General features: G+C 53.1%; 1 protein-coding gene across 1 annotated transcript; it reads left to right on the top strand.

Moving 5' to 3' along the window:
* The first annotated feature begins 1,917 nt into the window (after nt 1-1,917).
* Nucleotides 1,918-3,199, top strand: LOC136368688 (basic salivary proline-rich protein 1-like). Its single transcript, XM_066331055.1, has 2 exons — nt 1,918-1,969; nt 2,079-3,199. Exons 1-2 carry the CDS (start codon nt 1,918-1,920, stop codon nt 3,197-3,199), a joined length of 1,173 nt encoding a protein of 390 aa, XP_066187152.1.
* Nucleotides 3,200-12,239: the final 9,040 nt, after the last annotated feature.

Genomic DNA, 12,239 nt, shown 5'->3' with positions numbered 1-12,239 from the left:
CACAAACCATCTAATCCTTCCAGTGCAATTAAGTCTGTGGGTTGAAAAAGGGGTTCAGATAAACAAACATTCCCTCTGCAATATTTGCAGCCAAATTTTACTGCTATGGGATAGTGACTATGAGCACTAAAGTAAAATTTGTTACCAAAAAATGTTTTGCTAGCTCAATATTATTTTTAATGTGCAGAAAAACCTCCAAAAGCTGACCAGACAATATAAACAACAAACAGCAAATTGTGACCCTCTTCTCATAATCCTTACACACAGGAAAGAACTATGAATTTTTCAAACATGACAGTGCATTTAAATCATGAAAATATCTTTTTTTTTTTGTATGGAGCTAGGAAGAATAGGATTTAAACTGTTATTTTTAACCCAAAGACAACCTTTTTTTTTTTTTTTTTATTCTGGAGGCCTGCTAGCTTCTTTTGAAAAAGAGTTTTAAAACTGACCTTGTTCCAGTAGCCACTTCTCTGTCATAGGTATGAAATCACCATATCATATTATAAAGTGTCAATGCACCAAAAAGCAAAGGGCAGCTTTTTCTTTTTTTGGCAGGAACAAAACCGGCTTTTTTACCTATGAAACACCACATACTTTTTCTTTCATAAACCCACCAATTTCAGCACTGCGTTATTCAGCAACCGGCATTTCATACAGAGACCAAACCTCACTTGATCTGACCCTCACCTCACTAGAGCAAAGGCATACCTGAGACAAAAGTCAGCACAGAATCTGGGCCAGCTTATTCAGATTTCAGTGGGCTCTACTCTGTGCTACTCTCACGGCACTGTCAACATTTCAGGGAATTCATCAGTGAGCAGCACAACCACCTTTTGGCCTTGAACACAAACAAACACAGCACCAGCACAGAGAAACCGTTTCAGACTCAAAGCCAGGGAAACAATTTATTTTCAGCATTTGAAAACTGATGTACCAGGACAGTGATCTCCAACCCTGATAACTGTTTGTCGCAAATACTCCTTACCCAGTGCTCTTAAAAGAAGTAGAGAGCATCCATCAGCCTCATAGGGAAAACCTGGCAGAGCCCAGGTTCTAAGCCGGGCATGCAATCTATGAGTACAGAGACTGCAGGCTTCAGCCATGCTCGGTGCATTGGGTACTCTGAAGAGACAGCAGAAACAGGTCCCAAAGAAACAGTCATGAGCTGAGATTTCATCAGTGGTATGCAAGACTGTATTGCAACACACGGCACCTTAACAGCGCAAGTACCAACCTAGCAGCAGGAGCAGAGAGGCACATCCCCCCGTTTATTTCCTCAGGCCATGAAAGCAGGCTCTGGAGGACCAGCGCTCTGGCAGAGCCACCCATCCTTCGCAGCCCTCTCAGGTCCAAAGGCTTCCCTGAGGTGCACTGCACTGTCTTATGAAGTTATGTCTGAACTCCCGAGCCTGCCCCTCCTTGCCGCTGTCTACACCATCACCCCTGTAACCGGTCTTGTTCATGCATAAAACGAGCCCAGATGAGAAGACAGGGCAGATTCCCCCGGACTGTACAGGATGTTAAAACTGTCAGAAATCAAATAAAAATGAAGAGGCATCGACTGCATCCCTCCATTCCCAGGCCCAGTGCCCGCAGGAGCCCAGATGCCACAGGGTGGGTTCCCCGGCTGCCCGGTGACAGGCACCTGCCGTGGCAGCACTGGGCCAGGGCACGCCAGGGAGCAGATGCGGCTGCAGCTCTTGCTCCCAGAAGGCCTGTGCACAGCCACTTGGGAACCACATTTTAAATGAGGAAAGTGCTAGTTTTAGAACAGTTATTTTTAGTTTGTTGTTAGAAAAAAAAATGTGGCTCTGTGAAGAGAGATGTTGCCCGGCCGGCTCCAAGGGCTCCCGCTGGGTTCCTCAGGCATAGCAGCCACCCATCCACATGCGCCCAAAGCAAATTCCGTGCGGAATGGGCACGGAGGCTCTGGTCTCAGCGAGAGATATGGGGAGACGGCTCTTGGGTAGGAAGGAGCCCGAAGAGGACGTTTTAAGATACAACCGGTTAAAAAAGGAGCCGCAGCTCTTCAAGCACCGGACTGTTGTAAATAGAAGGTGTACTCGGACCCGCAGCTGGCGGGGCCGCGCCGGAGGCACCAAACCTCTGGCTTCGCCCGCCGACACCAAGGAGACCGGGGCACCCCGGGGCGCGGGACTGCACGGCCCGGGACGGCGGCGACCCCGGGGCCGGGCCGAGCCCGCGTTCACCCACGGGGAGCGCCCGCCGCAGCCCCGCCGAGCGGCGGCAAAGTTTGCGGCGCGGCGAGGGACGGCGAAGTTGGGCTCCCCCGCCGTGCCCGCCCCGCCGCCCCCGAGCCCCCGCCCGCGCCGGCTCTTACCTGGGGCGGCGGCCGCGGCGGCTCCCCCGCGCCGGGCGCTCGGCCTCCCGCGGCATCCTGCGCGGCACCCGCCGGCGCGGCCCCGGCGCGGAGCGGAGCGCAGCCCCCGCAGCCGGGCACGGAGCGGAGCGCAGCCCCGGCGCCCCGGCACGGAGCGGAGCGGAGCCGCGGCAACCGGGCACGGAGCGGATCTCAGCCTCGGCAGCCGGGCAAGGAGCGGATCGCAGCCCGGGCAGCCGGGCACGGAGCGGAGCGGAGCCCCTGCGCCCCGGCACGGAGCGGATCGCAGCCCCGGCAGCAGCGCGGAGCCCCGAGCGGCGGCGGCGGCGAGCGGAGCCGGCTGCCGGCACCGGGCGGGCAGGGCGCGAGGCGGGGCGCGGGCGGCGGGAGCGCGGCGGGGGCTGCATGTGCGGCGAGAGCCGCCTTCCTCCCCCTCGCTCCCTGCCTGCCTCCCCTCCTTCCCCGCCAGCCCAGCCCAGCCCTGCCCAGCCCTGCCCGGCCCGGCCCAGCCCAGCCTCTGCTGGAGACTCTGAGAATGCAGCGCCGGGTCCGCGCCCCGGACTGGCCCCGGGGCCTCCCCCAGGGACCCGCCCAGGGGATCCCGCCCGGTCCGGGCAGCGGCTCCGCAGCCCCTCGGGCTGGCGCGGCCCCCGGCGGGGCGCTGAGGCTCTGCCCGCGGCTCGGCTCCGCTGCCCGCCCCGCGGTGCCCCCGCCCCGGGCGCCCGCATCGTCTCCGCCGCCCCAGCGCCTTGCCGGCCGCGCCGGGGGCGGGAGCGGGGCGCGGACAGGGGCAGGGGCAGACCTGGCCGCCCGCAGGTCACTGGCAACCCTCCGGTGCCCGGTGCTGAGAACTAACTCTGTGCATGGAGCGCAGGACTGAGCCGGGGTGCCAGGGCATCAGACAGGTCAGGGACAGAGACCCCAGCCCATGCTTCCACTGCCTTTGAATGGTGCCAGACATTGACGGCCCAGTGGCATTGTGGCAGGAGCTCTCTCAGGGGCTCTGGGCATCTCTAGCGCTGAGGCTGGGGCTGTCAGACCCCCTCTCGCTGTGCAGTGGGGTGGCCATGGTTGTAGGCATCCTCAGAACCCACCTCAGCTCTTTGGTGCCTTCTCGAGTCTTGCTCGAAGCATGGTGGGCACTGTCCTGGCCCAGCAGCGTTTTGAGGGTGCAGGGGCAGAAGTGGCAACAAAGCTTGCTGCCTGCAGTAGAGTCACACACCAGCAGCAGGATGCTGGGTGTACAGACCACCTTGGGCATTATCAGGGCCAGGGGAAGATGGAAGCAGGGAAGAAGCTCAAGGCTGGTGAGACTGCAGTATTGTATTTGGGGACAGATAAATCTGCTCTTGCAAGTCAGGTTTTAGTCACAGCTGAGGCAAACAGACTCCAGTGGCACATTTTCCAGTCTCCACTGCCCAGAGACTCACATCTTACCTGGAGAAAATGCTCTCCTGTGTCCACAGCACTCTCTGTTATTTGCCCTTGGAGTTTGGCCCTGAAAGGAACACAAGAGAACATCAGAGGAGGGAATGCGGAGTTGCTCCATTTGTACAGCACCTTGTGTACAAGGCTAAAAAATCCTCTGCTTGGCTAATTTGGTGAAGAAATAGCAGTAACCCGGTAGCAGGTTATCCACAAAGCTGGATCTGGTGCTTCCTGTTTAGGCAGGTGCTCTGCAGGTGAGGGAGAGGTGAGTGGAAAGCAAAAGAGAGGCTTGTAACTACAGCATGGATCCAAGAGGAGTAGCTCTTCCTTTCCAGGACCAAAAGGTGAGCAGGATGCAGATCCAGAAGCAGGCTCTGGCAGCTTTATTTCCCACCTTTGCACTGGCTGGCACAAGGCTTCCCACCATTCTGCTGCTGCATGACTCCCACCCTCAAAGGCCAAGGGGGCCCTGAAGACATCCTAGGAAATGCTCCATATCAGCCCCTTCAGACACAGAAGCATCTAGAAATGTCCTCAATCCCAGCGTGAGGCTGAGAGACCTCCCAGCTGCAAGCACTGCTGCCAAAGTAGATCCCACTTGAGCCTGATGCTCTTGTAGGGAAAGGAGCAAAGCCTGCAGCACAGCTGCTCCACTGCTAACACAGTCTGCAAACAGAGACCGTGTGCTCAATGCCAATCTAGCCCTGGGACAGCTGCAAGGCTCCTGTGCCAGCTATGACACTGGCACTGGGAGCACCCCTATCCTGTCCCTGGGACAGCCAAGGGGCCACCTCGCACAGTGCAGGTGGAGTTGAGCCCAGCTGGCTAAAAGCATCCAACAAGCTGGTGTGATACTGGGAGGAGACGGTCCCAGCACTTGTCTGTAGTCATGGTGCCCTTTTCCAGCCTGTTTTTGCTAAGACCCCCTTGTTCTGAAGACACAGAAGATTTGTCTCTCCTACCATTGCCCCCTCCCCTGTGGCACAGCAGCTCCATGCCTGGTGTAGTTGAAGAAGTCCCTGCTTATCACACATGGGTTGGACTGGATGAAATTTAAAGGTGCCTTCCAACCCGAAGCATTCTATGACTGTATGATTCCATGCCCTCTTGCTGCTGCCATGCAGGTGCTGATAAAGCCAGGCAGCCTGTCCCACCCAGCTCCTGGACAAGCCCTGGAGAACACCATGACAAGGCACTTTATGGCAGTCCTTCCACGACACCTGAAATCTGTGGTGCTTCAGTGAGCCCAGGTCACATGGGCAGGAGACACCACAGGGAGGGAATGATGGAGGATGCAAAGCAGGAGAGCTAAGGACCACCCATGACATAATCACTCCTGTGGCTCCCCATGAACACTGAATGTATCCTCCACAGCTGTGTCTCAGCCCCTCTGAGAAGCTGACATGTCACTTTAATATCATGTCCTGTATTTGCAATGACAGAAGGATGGACAGGTTATCCTTTGACTTTGCTACCATCCCCTTTATCTCCATGAGAATTTAGTCCCCATCTGGCTTCCCTTTTCCTCTTATTCTCATCACTGCTTTACCCCCGAGTTTAAATAGCTCTTTTGTATTTTTTAGCTCTCCTCTACCTGCAGCACTGTTCCCTTACTCCGTTATACTCTCCCCATCTCATTGAGCTCTAGGCCTCTTTGCTTTGTTCTCTCCCTATCTCTCCTTTCTTTCTGCTGGTGCCTTGTTCCTTTTCTTGTTGTGATTTGTCTTCTCTGCTCTGTCCCTTTAACTCATCTATTCTCCTTATCTCTTTTTGCTTCTTCCTCTTCCTTTTCCCAGTCTTTGCACTTCCCCCCTTCCTCTCAGTGCCTTTGTCTGTAAGGAGTTGAAAGTTAAAAGCTTTTCCAACTTGATCCTGAGCAGCTTTCCCTGGTGCTTTCATCTCCACAACACATTTGTAAAACTGCTCAGACTGAAGAGCCATGACACGAACAACTAAAGAAATATCAGAAAGAAACAGGACTCCCAACATGGAATGGAAATCTTCCTTTTCCAAAAAAAAAAAATATTTCTGTTTCACTAGCACTGAGATTTTTCTCTCCACAGCTCCTTAAAACACAACATAAACCCCACTTACCACAATATAAAACCCACTTACCAAGATTTCATTTTCCTGGCCTCATCCTCCCTCCTGGAGACTTCAGTTCTGGAGGGGGTAGACACAGGGCTGCCTGAGAGCTCCCTATCATCTGCCAAAAAGTAGCTGTGACCAGCCTGCTCTCCCTTCCCCATCTCTAACAGATCCTGCCAGGTGTGTCAGTGCTGTTCACAAACTGCTATCCAGAGGGAAGTGCTGGTCACACCAGGAAAAGTGCTCTGGCTCTTGTCCAACCCTGCTCCTACCCTTCCTTCATGCAAAGATGGTAGAGACCTGGCAAACTCTCCCAGCTGATGTGTCACCAGCTCCTCTCAGCTGCCAAAAGGAGTTCTTTCTTAGCTCCTTCTTGTGTTCTGTGCAAGGTCCCACATTGTTTTGGGTATAGCAGCTGCAGACCACTTCAGGGAAATTCAGGGAATTGATGCTTTCATCACTTTCCTTGGTGCTTCTGTGCTTTGCAGCACTCAGGTGTGAGCACAGGAGTATGGTCAGTCTGTGACCAGTGGCAGGAAACTCCAGAGTTCCCAGTACAGCTCTGTGCTGTGTCACATGGAGCAAGCCCAAGTGCTGTCTGCTTACTTGGAAATTTGTTGCTGAGAAGCCCATGAATCTTGGCTATTCTCACAACTCTATGAGAGATTAATCTTGCTAAATCCTCCTACTCCTTCCCTATTGGAGAAACAGATTCAGCACAGGACAAGCTTTGTGACTCACCTCTCTGTTGGCAGAGCCATCTCCCATTAATCTAACTCCCTGTCTAATGTCCACATTTGGCAGGCAGGCAATCCATCTCCAGTCCAGCTCTGTCCAGGATCCAGCTCCCCTGTCAGTCAGAGCTTTCCTAACACTGGGTGCCCTGCAGGGCTTCTCCCTGGCAGGACAAGGGCAGCCTACAGCCCATGGCCCAGAATGACAGCAGGGGACAGAATCTGGGATGGATGGGCACTTGTTAGGCAAAGCGATCCCTGGCTGCAGTGGCTGCTGGGCTCAGCACCTGTCCAGCAGAGCTGTGTTCATTCCCTGACCACACCCACCTCATCTCAGCAGAACAACAGAGATGCACATAGCTCAGAACCACAGCCTTGCTCTTCCTGGGGGCAGGATTCAGTCTGATGCCCTCCAAAATTTACCTTGAAAGGAGCTGAACCCTGGGTATCAGGACTGGCAGAGAGGGCTTTGCTCACAGAGCTGCAGCTCAGGATGCCATGAAGATGCATGGGGGCAAGTCCCCCTGACACACTCCCTCCAGAAGGTCCCTGGGAGGTCACATTTGCTCCCATTGTGCTTTTCAGCTACCTCTTGCCAGCTGCTCATCCTTGTCTCACACTGCCTGTCTCTGGAGGCTGCAGTGTGGGATGTCCTGTTACATGTTACATGCCCAGGTTGCCTCCTGCCTTTGCCTGGATGCTATTCCAGTTTAGGATGGACACTACAGGCAGGTTGTACCACGTGGCTTTCTTCATAGCCCATGGCTGTGGGAGAGCTTCTGCACCCCTTAAAAGGTCCAGCACCATGATTCCTGCTAGAGATAAGGGCATGAGCTGAAGGCAGCAGTCCTGTGCTTACACAAGTCCTGCAGAACTGGGGACACTCTGTAACACAACACAGGGCATGTTGACACTAAGATGGAGGTGACAAAACGTGGTTGGGAGGGTCACAGCCCAGCATTGCCCTGTTTGCTGGGCACACCTGAGCCAAACACCCCAAACTCTTGCCCAGAGCCATTTCTCACATGCTACCCTATTTGCTCAGTCAGCCAAACGACCCTGACTTGCTGAGGTTCTTCTGTGCTGCTGTGGGTCTTCTTCTGGGAGCATTCCCAGTGCCCCAGAGATTCAGGCATTGCCAGTCACCACAGCCTGGCAGCTCCCCCCCATCTTTATTCTCTCCGAGTACTGTGTCATTTGCAGACTCCACGGTGTCAGCCTTGTGATTAGATTCCAATGCCTTTATGAATAATTTGTTTCGCAATTATAAAGCAAATATTTAATTGAACTTTATGTAAAATTGCTTCTGCCTCTGAGCACTGAACCCCAGTTTTGGGAGAGGGCGCTGCATGACCCCGTCGGGCTCTGGGTGCCTTTTGATGAGGCAAGCAGAAAACTGCCAGACCCCCTCCCAGCAGCCTGTGCCTGCTTGCAACCAGCTGGCCCTGGTGCCTCAGCTGAGCCTGGGAGGGGACCACGAGGGGATGGCTGCACACTGGCCCCAGAGACTGCTGCAGATGCACCAGCTGCAGGATTGCGCTGAGCATCCCTTCCCTTGGGAACGTGTCCTCGGGCACAGGCAGGAGACGTGTCTCCCTCAGCTGAGCAGCAGAATGAACCAGCTGGAGCATTCCCACGGTGTGACCAGTGCAGTGCTGGAAGAGCTCAGCATGAAGGATGTCACTGTGGAAAATGTCTTTGTGACAAGTGGATGGCAGTCAGGTTTCAGCACAAAGATAAGGACAGATGCAAAGACCCTGGATTTTCTTTTTTCCAGTGCCTTCCTGGACAAGCCTGGAGTATGCAGGTGGGAACCTGCACTTCAGCTGACTCTTCAGGGGAGGGTATTCCTCACTGGCCATGTCTCAAGAGCATGGGGCACCAGTCTGAATTGATAACAGGAGCTTTGGACCCGGGGTGCCCATCCCAGGAGAGGCTGCTCAGCACATGCAAGGGCCAGTGGTGTGTGCAGGAACACTCAGTACCATGACATCACCCGCAGGCTCAGCTGGAAGTGGCTGAACAGGAGGGGTCTGGACACACCTCGGATTGGCCATGGCAGCGCTCTGCACAGGAAAACATCTATATCAGCAAAACCAACAGAACTGGACGAAATCCTAATTCACCATGGTCTGTAAAAGAGGCTGAAGTGCCTATTTCCAGTGAGGCGAATTTGAAATTGAAAGAGGAAAACGAGTGCATTGAAGAGATCAGAAGCTCCTTTCCAAGAGTGTATCTGGTGCAGGTAATTGCTAACTGACCTGGAGGGGCTCTTGAAATCGACCTAATGCAGCAGATTCTGCTGCTCAGAGTGGCTCCAGGGCTGGGGACAGCATGTGCTGGCACTGTCCCTGCCATGCGCTGGCACGGGGGGACAGGCTGGGCAGTTGAGGGCTACAGCATGGGAAAGGGAAGGCCTAAGATTCCCCCTACAAGCACCTCAGCCTGGCCTGAGCGTGCCCAGCGGGAAGGGCTGGTCAGCTGCTGGGAGCTGGACACTTGTCCCTGCACAGGGCAGGTCTGTTTGAAGTGATGGGGGACACAAGGCCTGGAACCAGCCTGGAGCAGCTGTGTTGGCACTCTGGAAAGGAGGGATGGATGGAGAGTCTGGTCAGAACTGGCAGCTCAGGCACTGGATCTGGACAACCAGGTGGGAGCTGGAGTCCCTGGGAAGGTGCAGAATGCAACGTGCCCTGCTGACACAGGGCGTGTGGTTATTGGTTTCTCCATACAAACCACAGTAAAGAATTTCAGTCCCCTGTGGGAGCCTGGGGTTATTGCCTTCCCCAGCAGCACTCTCCTGCCTCTCATCTCAGCTTGGGCAGCCCTTTTACTCAGCTCTTGCTTTTATAGCTACAGATGAAGCAGCACAGCTTACCCTTTGGCTCCCAGCCACATGTCCCCTGCTGACAGCACACCCCAGGCCCAGGCCCATTAGCTTTTGCCCCTGGCAGCTTCCCTTGCTTCCCAGCCCTTGTTCCTTTTCACTTATAGGCGTTAAAGGTTCCTTTTAAGATACACCTTTCTGCTTCCTCTGCAATCCAGATATTTCTTTAATAAATCACATCTGTACTGGCTCTGTGATGTCTATTTGGCTTTGAGCTTTCATCTCTGCTGCTTGTTGTGCCCAGCGTGAAATGCTGCCACTCTGCCTATAAAAATTGGTGGTAGGGGCAGTTATTTGTAGCAGTCATTCAACATTTGCTTTACTGGTCCAGGCCCAGACTGAAGAAAGCCCAGTGACAAGTACTTGGCTCTGCTAATGGGCAGGCAGATGAGTTACCCCTGCTGTGGGATGTGTTCATAAAGTGCCCTCCCTTCAGTGGCACAGCGACTTATTCCAAGTTGTTTGCTCCCAAGACTTACATCTAGATGCACAGCTCACCAGCTAGGCATTGTAAGAGAAAGGGTAATTGAAGCTGTGCCCTAGATATGCAATATGAAAAAGACAGGGCAAAGAAAATGAGGAAAGGCAGAGGTTGGGGCCATCAAGTCTGGGCTGCATCCAAGCTAGATGGAAAGGGCTAACCATGGCAGGGAGGACCATGATGGAGCCTCCCTTTGTCCTTCTCTCCCTAGTCCACACACATGCAGGCACACACACTCTCTCATACACACTCTTCTGTAGCCCCGAGGTCACCCAAGGGCAGAGAAAAATGGGGTTCAAAGCAATTGAAATCTTCCTGTAATAAGGACAGGAGAACTGTGGTGTAGCGACAGTCACAGTCTGGCTTCAAAAAGCAGTGGAGAGGCTGTAAGCTGGAAAACAGTTGTTTATTTCTGTTACTAGGATGGTCTTTGGACTCTCCTCCAGAAAGGAAGAGCGATGTGTGAGCACTGCTGGAGTACAGCAGTGCTGAGTCCTGTGAAGGATATGCAGTCTGGGCTGGGAAGACGACCCTAATGTGGCTGGGAAGGACTAGCAAAGCCCTCCTGTACCCAAGGGCATTGGTTCAGTGCCTACATCTTGGAGGAGCAGCATCAGCCCCAGCTCTGCTTATCTTTCATCATGCCCTGTTCCCTCTGACTCAAATCCTGCTCAGCCACCACCACTGGTAAATTAACTGGCTATACATGTGCATGCAGTCAGTCCCCTGGCCTCCTTCATCCTGTGGCAGTCCCACTGCGCTGAGTTTAAAGTTACACTTTCCTTGTGCCATTTTTTGTCCTGGTGTTGTGACTAGCAGGTTTCTGGGAGTATATCACAGGGTTCTTCAGCTTTTCCAAAGTGCACCTGCAGGAACCTGAACCTGCCAAAGAAATGTTGTGAGTGCATCACGTGGGGCTCCTATGCTCACTCAATTACTGGGATCCAAAGAATGACCCTAACTTTCTAAAAATATTAGTATTTTCAAACTGTGTACTTGTGTCTTCCCTACTACATTTTAAATGGTCCAGTATAGATATTTTTAGAATAGATTCAAATACAATCCCTCATGTCCCTTGAGCACATAACTAAGCATACAACCTGTTTAGCTGTAGTATGCCTGTCTTTCCTTTTCCCAGGCATACCGTCCTAGTAACCCACCCTGGAATTGTTGTTTTCCTGAAGTTAGCTGTGGCACACTCATGGAATGGCATCTCTTGGCTGTTTTCACCACTTCAGAGTGTAAAGGCAATGAGATGCTCTTACTGGCCCCAAATCCTCCAGAGCCATGGCTATGGCTGCAGCTTTTATGAATACACATTCTGAATCACATTTTCACAGGCTTTTACAAGGATATGGCTTAGGGCCACGTTTGTTGTAACTTTGAGTTTTCTGGGAAATACTCCTGCTTTCTGTAGCTGCTGCATATCTGTTGCCAGTGATGATTTTTCCCCTGCAGTGGGCGTTCCTCTGGGTGGGCAGAGGAGCCTTCTTGCCCAGCAGACTTTCACTGTTGCAGCTTCTGGCTCTTGTGCATATGCTGGTCTTTCCTGGTGTGCTATTGCCATATGCAGAATTTCGCAGATTAGTCTCTGTTCACAATTCTCACAGATCCTCAGCTCTGAGGTTTTACTGCAGGCCTTTAATTCTGTCACATATTGATCGACTATTTCTGCTTGCTTGAAAAGGATTGGAAATGTTAAAATGATTCATTGTTTTGTGGGATACACAGTTGCATTTTGTTATGTTTCTCTTACACGTTCCTTCCCTCCTCCCACCAGCAGCACAGAGACCAGGGCTTTCACGTTAGTGCTTCTTTCATCTGCACTAATTGCTAAGTGGATCTCAAACTGCCTGACAGTTTCCGTTCTCTACTGCATCCCAGCAGGGAAGGATTTAATGCTGGACCCTGTGATACGCTTGTTAGTTCTTCCAAGAGCTCCTGGAAACCACTAAAGTTCATATTTAAATTTTGTCAGAGCCACCTTGCAGAGAGAAGTGTATGTATGAGGAAAGATTGCCTTCACTGGGGCTGAACCAGCGCTGATAAAAGTGACTTAGCTCTGAAGAGTGAATCGCAGGGAGTTAAAAATAATTTCCCGGAGTATCTTTCTGTGGCCCCGGTTCTGAGAATTAGCAACGAGCTCGGCATTCTGAGCGCCCAGCCCAGAGCCCATCCGCGGCGGCAGCACAGCGCCTGGGGGCTGGAGGGATTCTCTGCCCCGGGCAGAGGCTGTGCGGGTCGGGCAGAGCCGTGTGCTGTGCTCAGCAAAGCTGG

This window comes from Sylvia atricapilla, chromosome 16 (assembly GCF_009819655.1).
Source record: "Sylvia atricapilla isolate bSylAtr1 chromosome 16, bSylAtr1.pri, whole genome shotgun sequence".
In the NCBI taxonomy this organism is placed as follows: domain Eukaryota; kingdom Metazoa; phylum Chordata; class Aves; order Passeriformes; family Sylviidae; genus Sylvia; species Sylvia atricapilla.
This window is presented reverse-complemented; position numbering and strand designations above follow the sequence as displayed.

Excerpts from the sequence above, each read along its gene's own strand:
- LOC136368688 (XM_066331055.1), top strand. The coding sequence starts at position 1,918 with ATGGGCACGGAGGCTCTGGTCTCAGCGAGAGATATGGGGAGACGGCTC. Across the intron at positions 1,970-2,078 it reads TATGGGGAGACGGCTCTTGG|CTGGCGGGGCCGCGCCGGAG; the intron begins GTAGGAAGGAGC and ends TCGGACCCGCAG.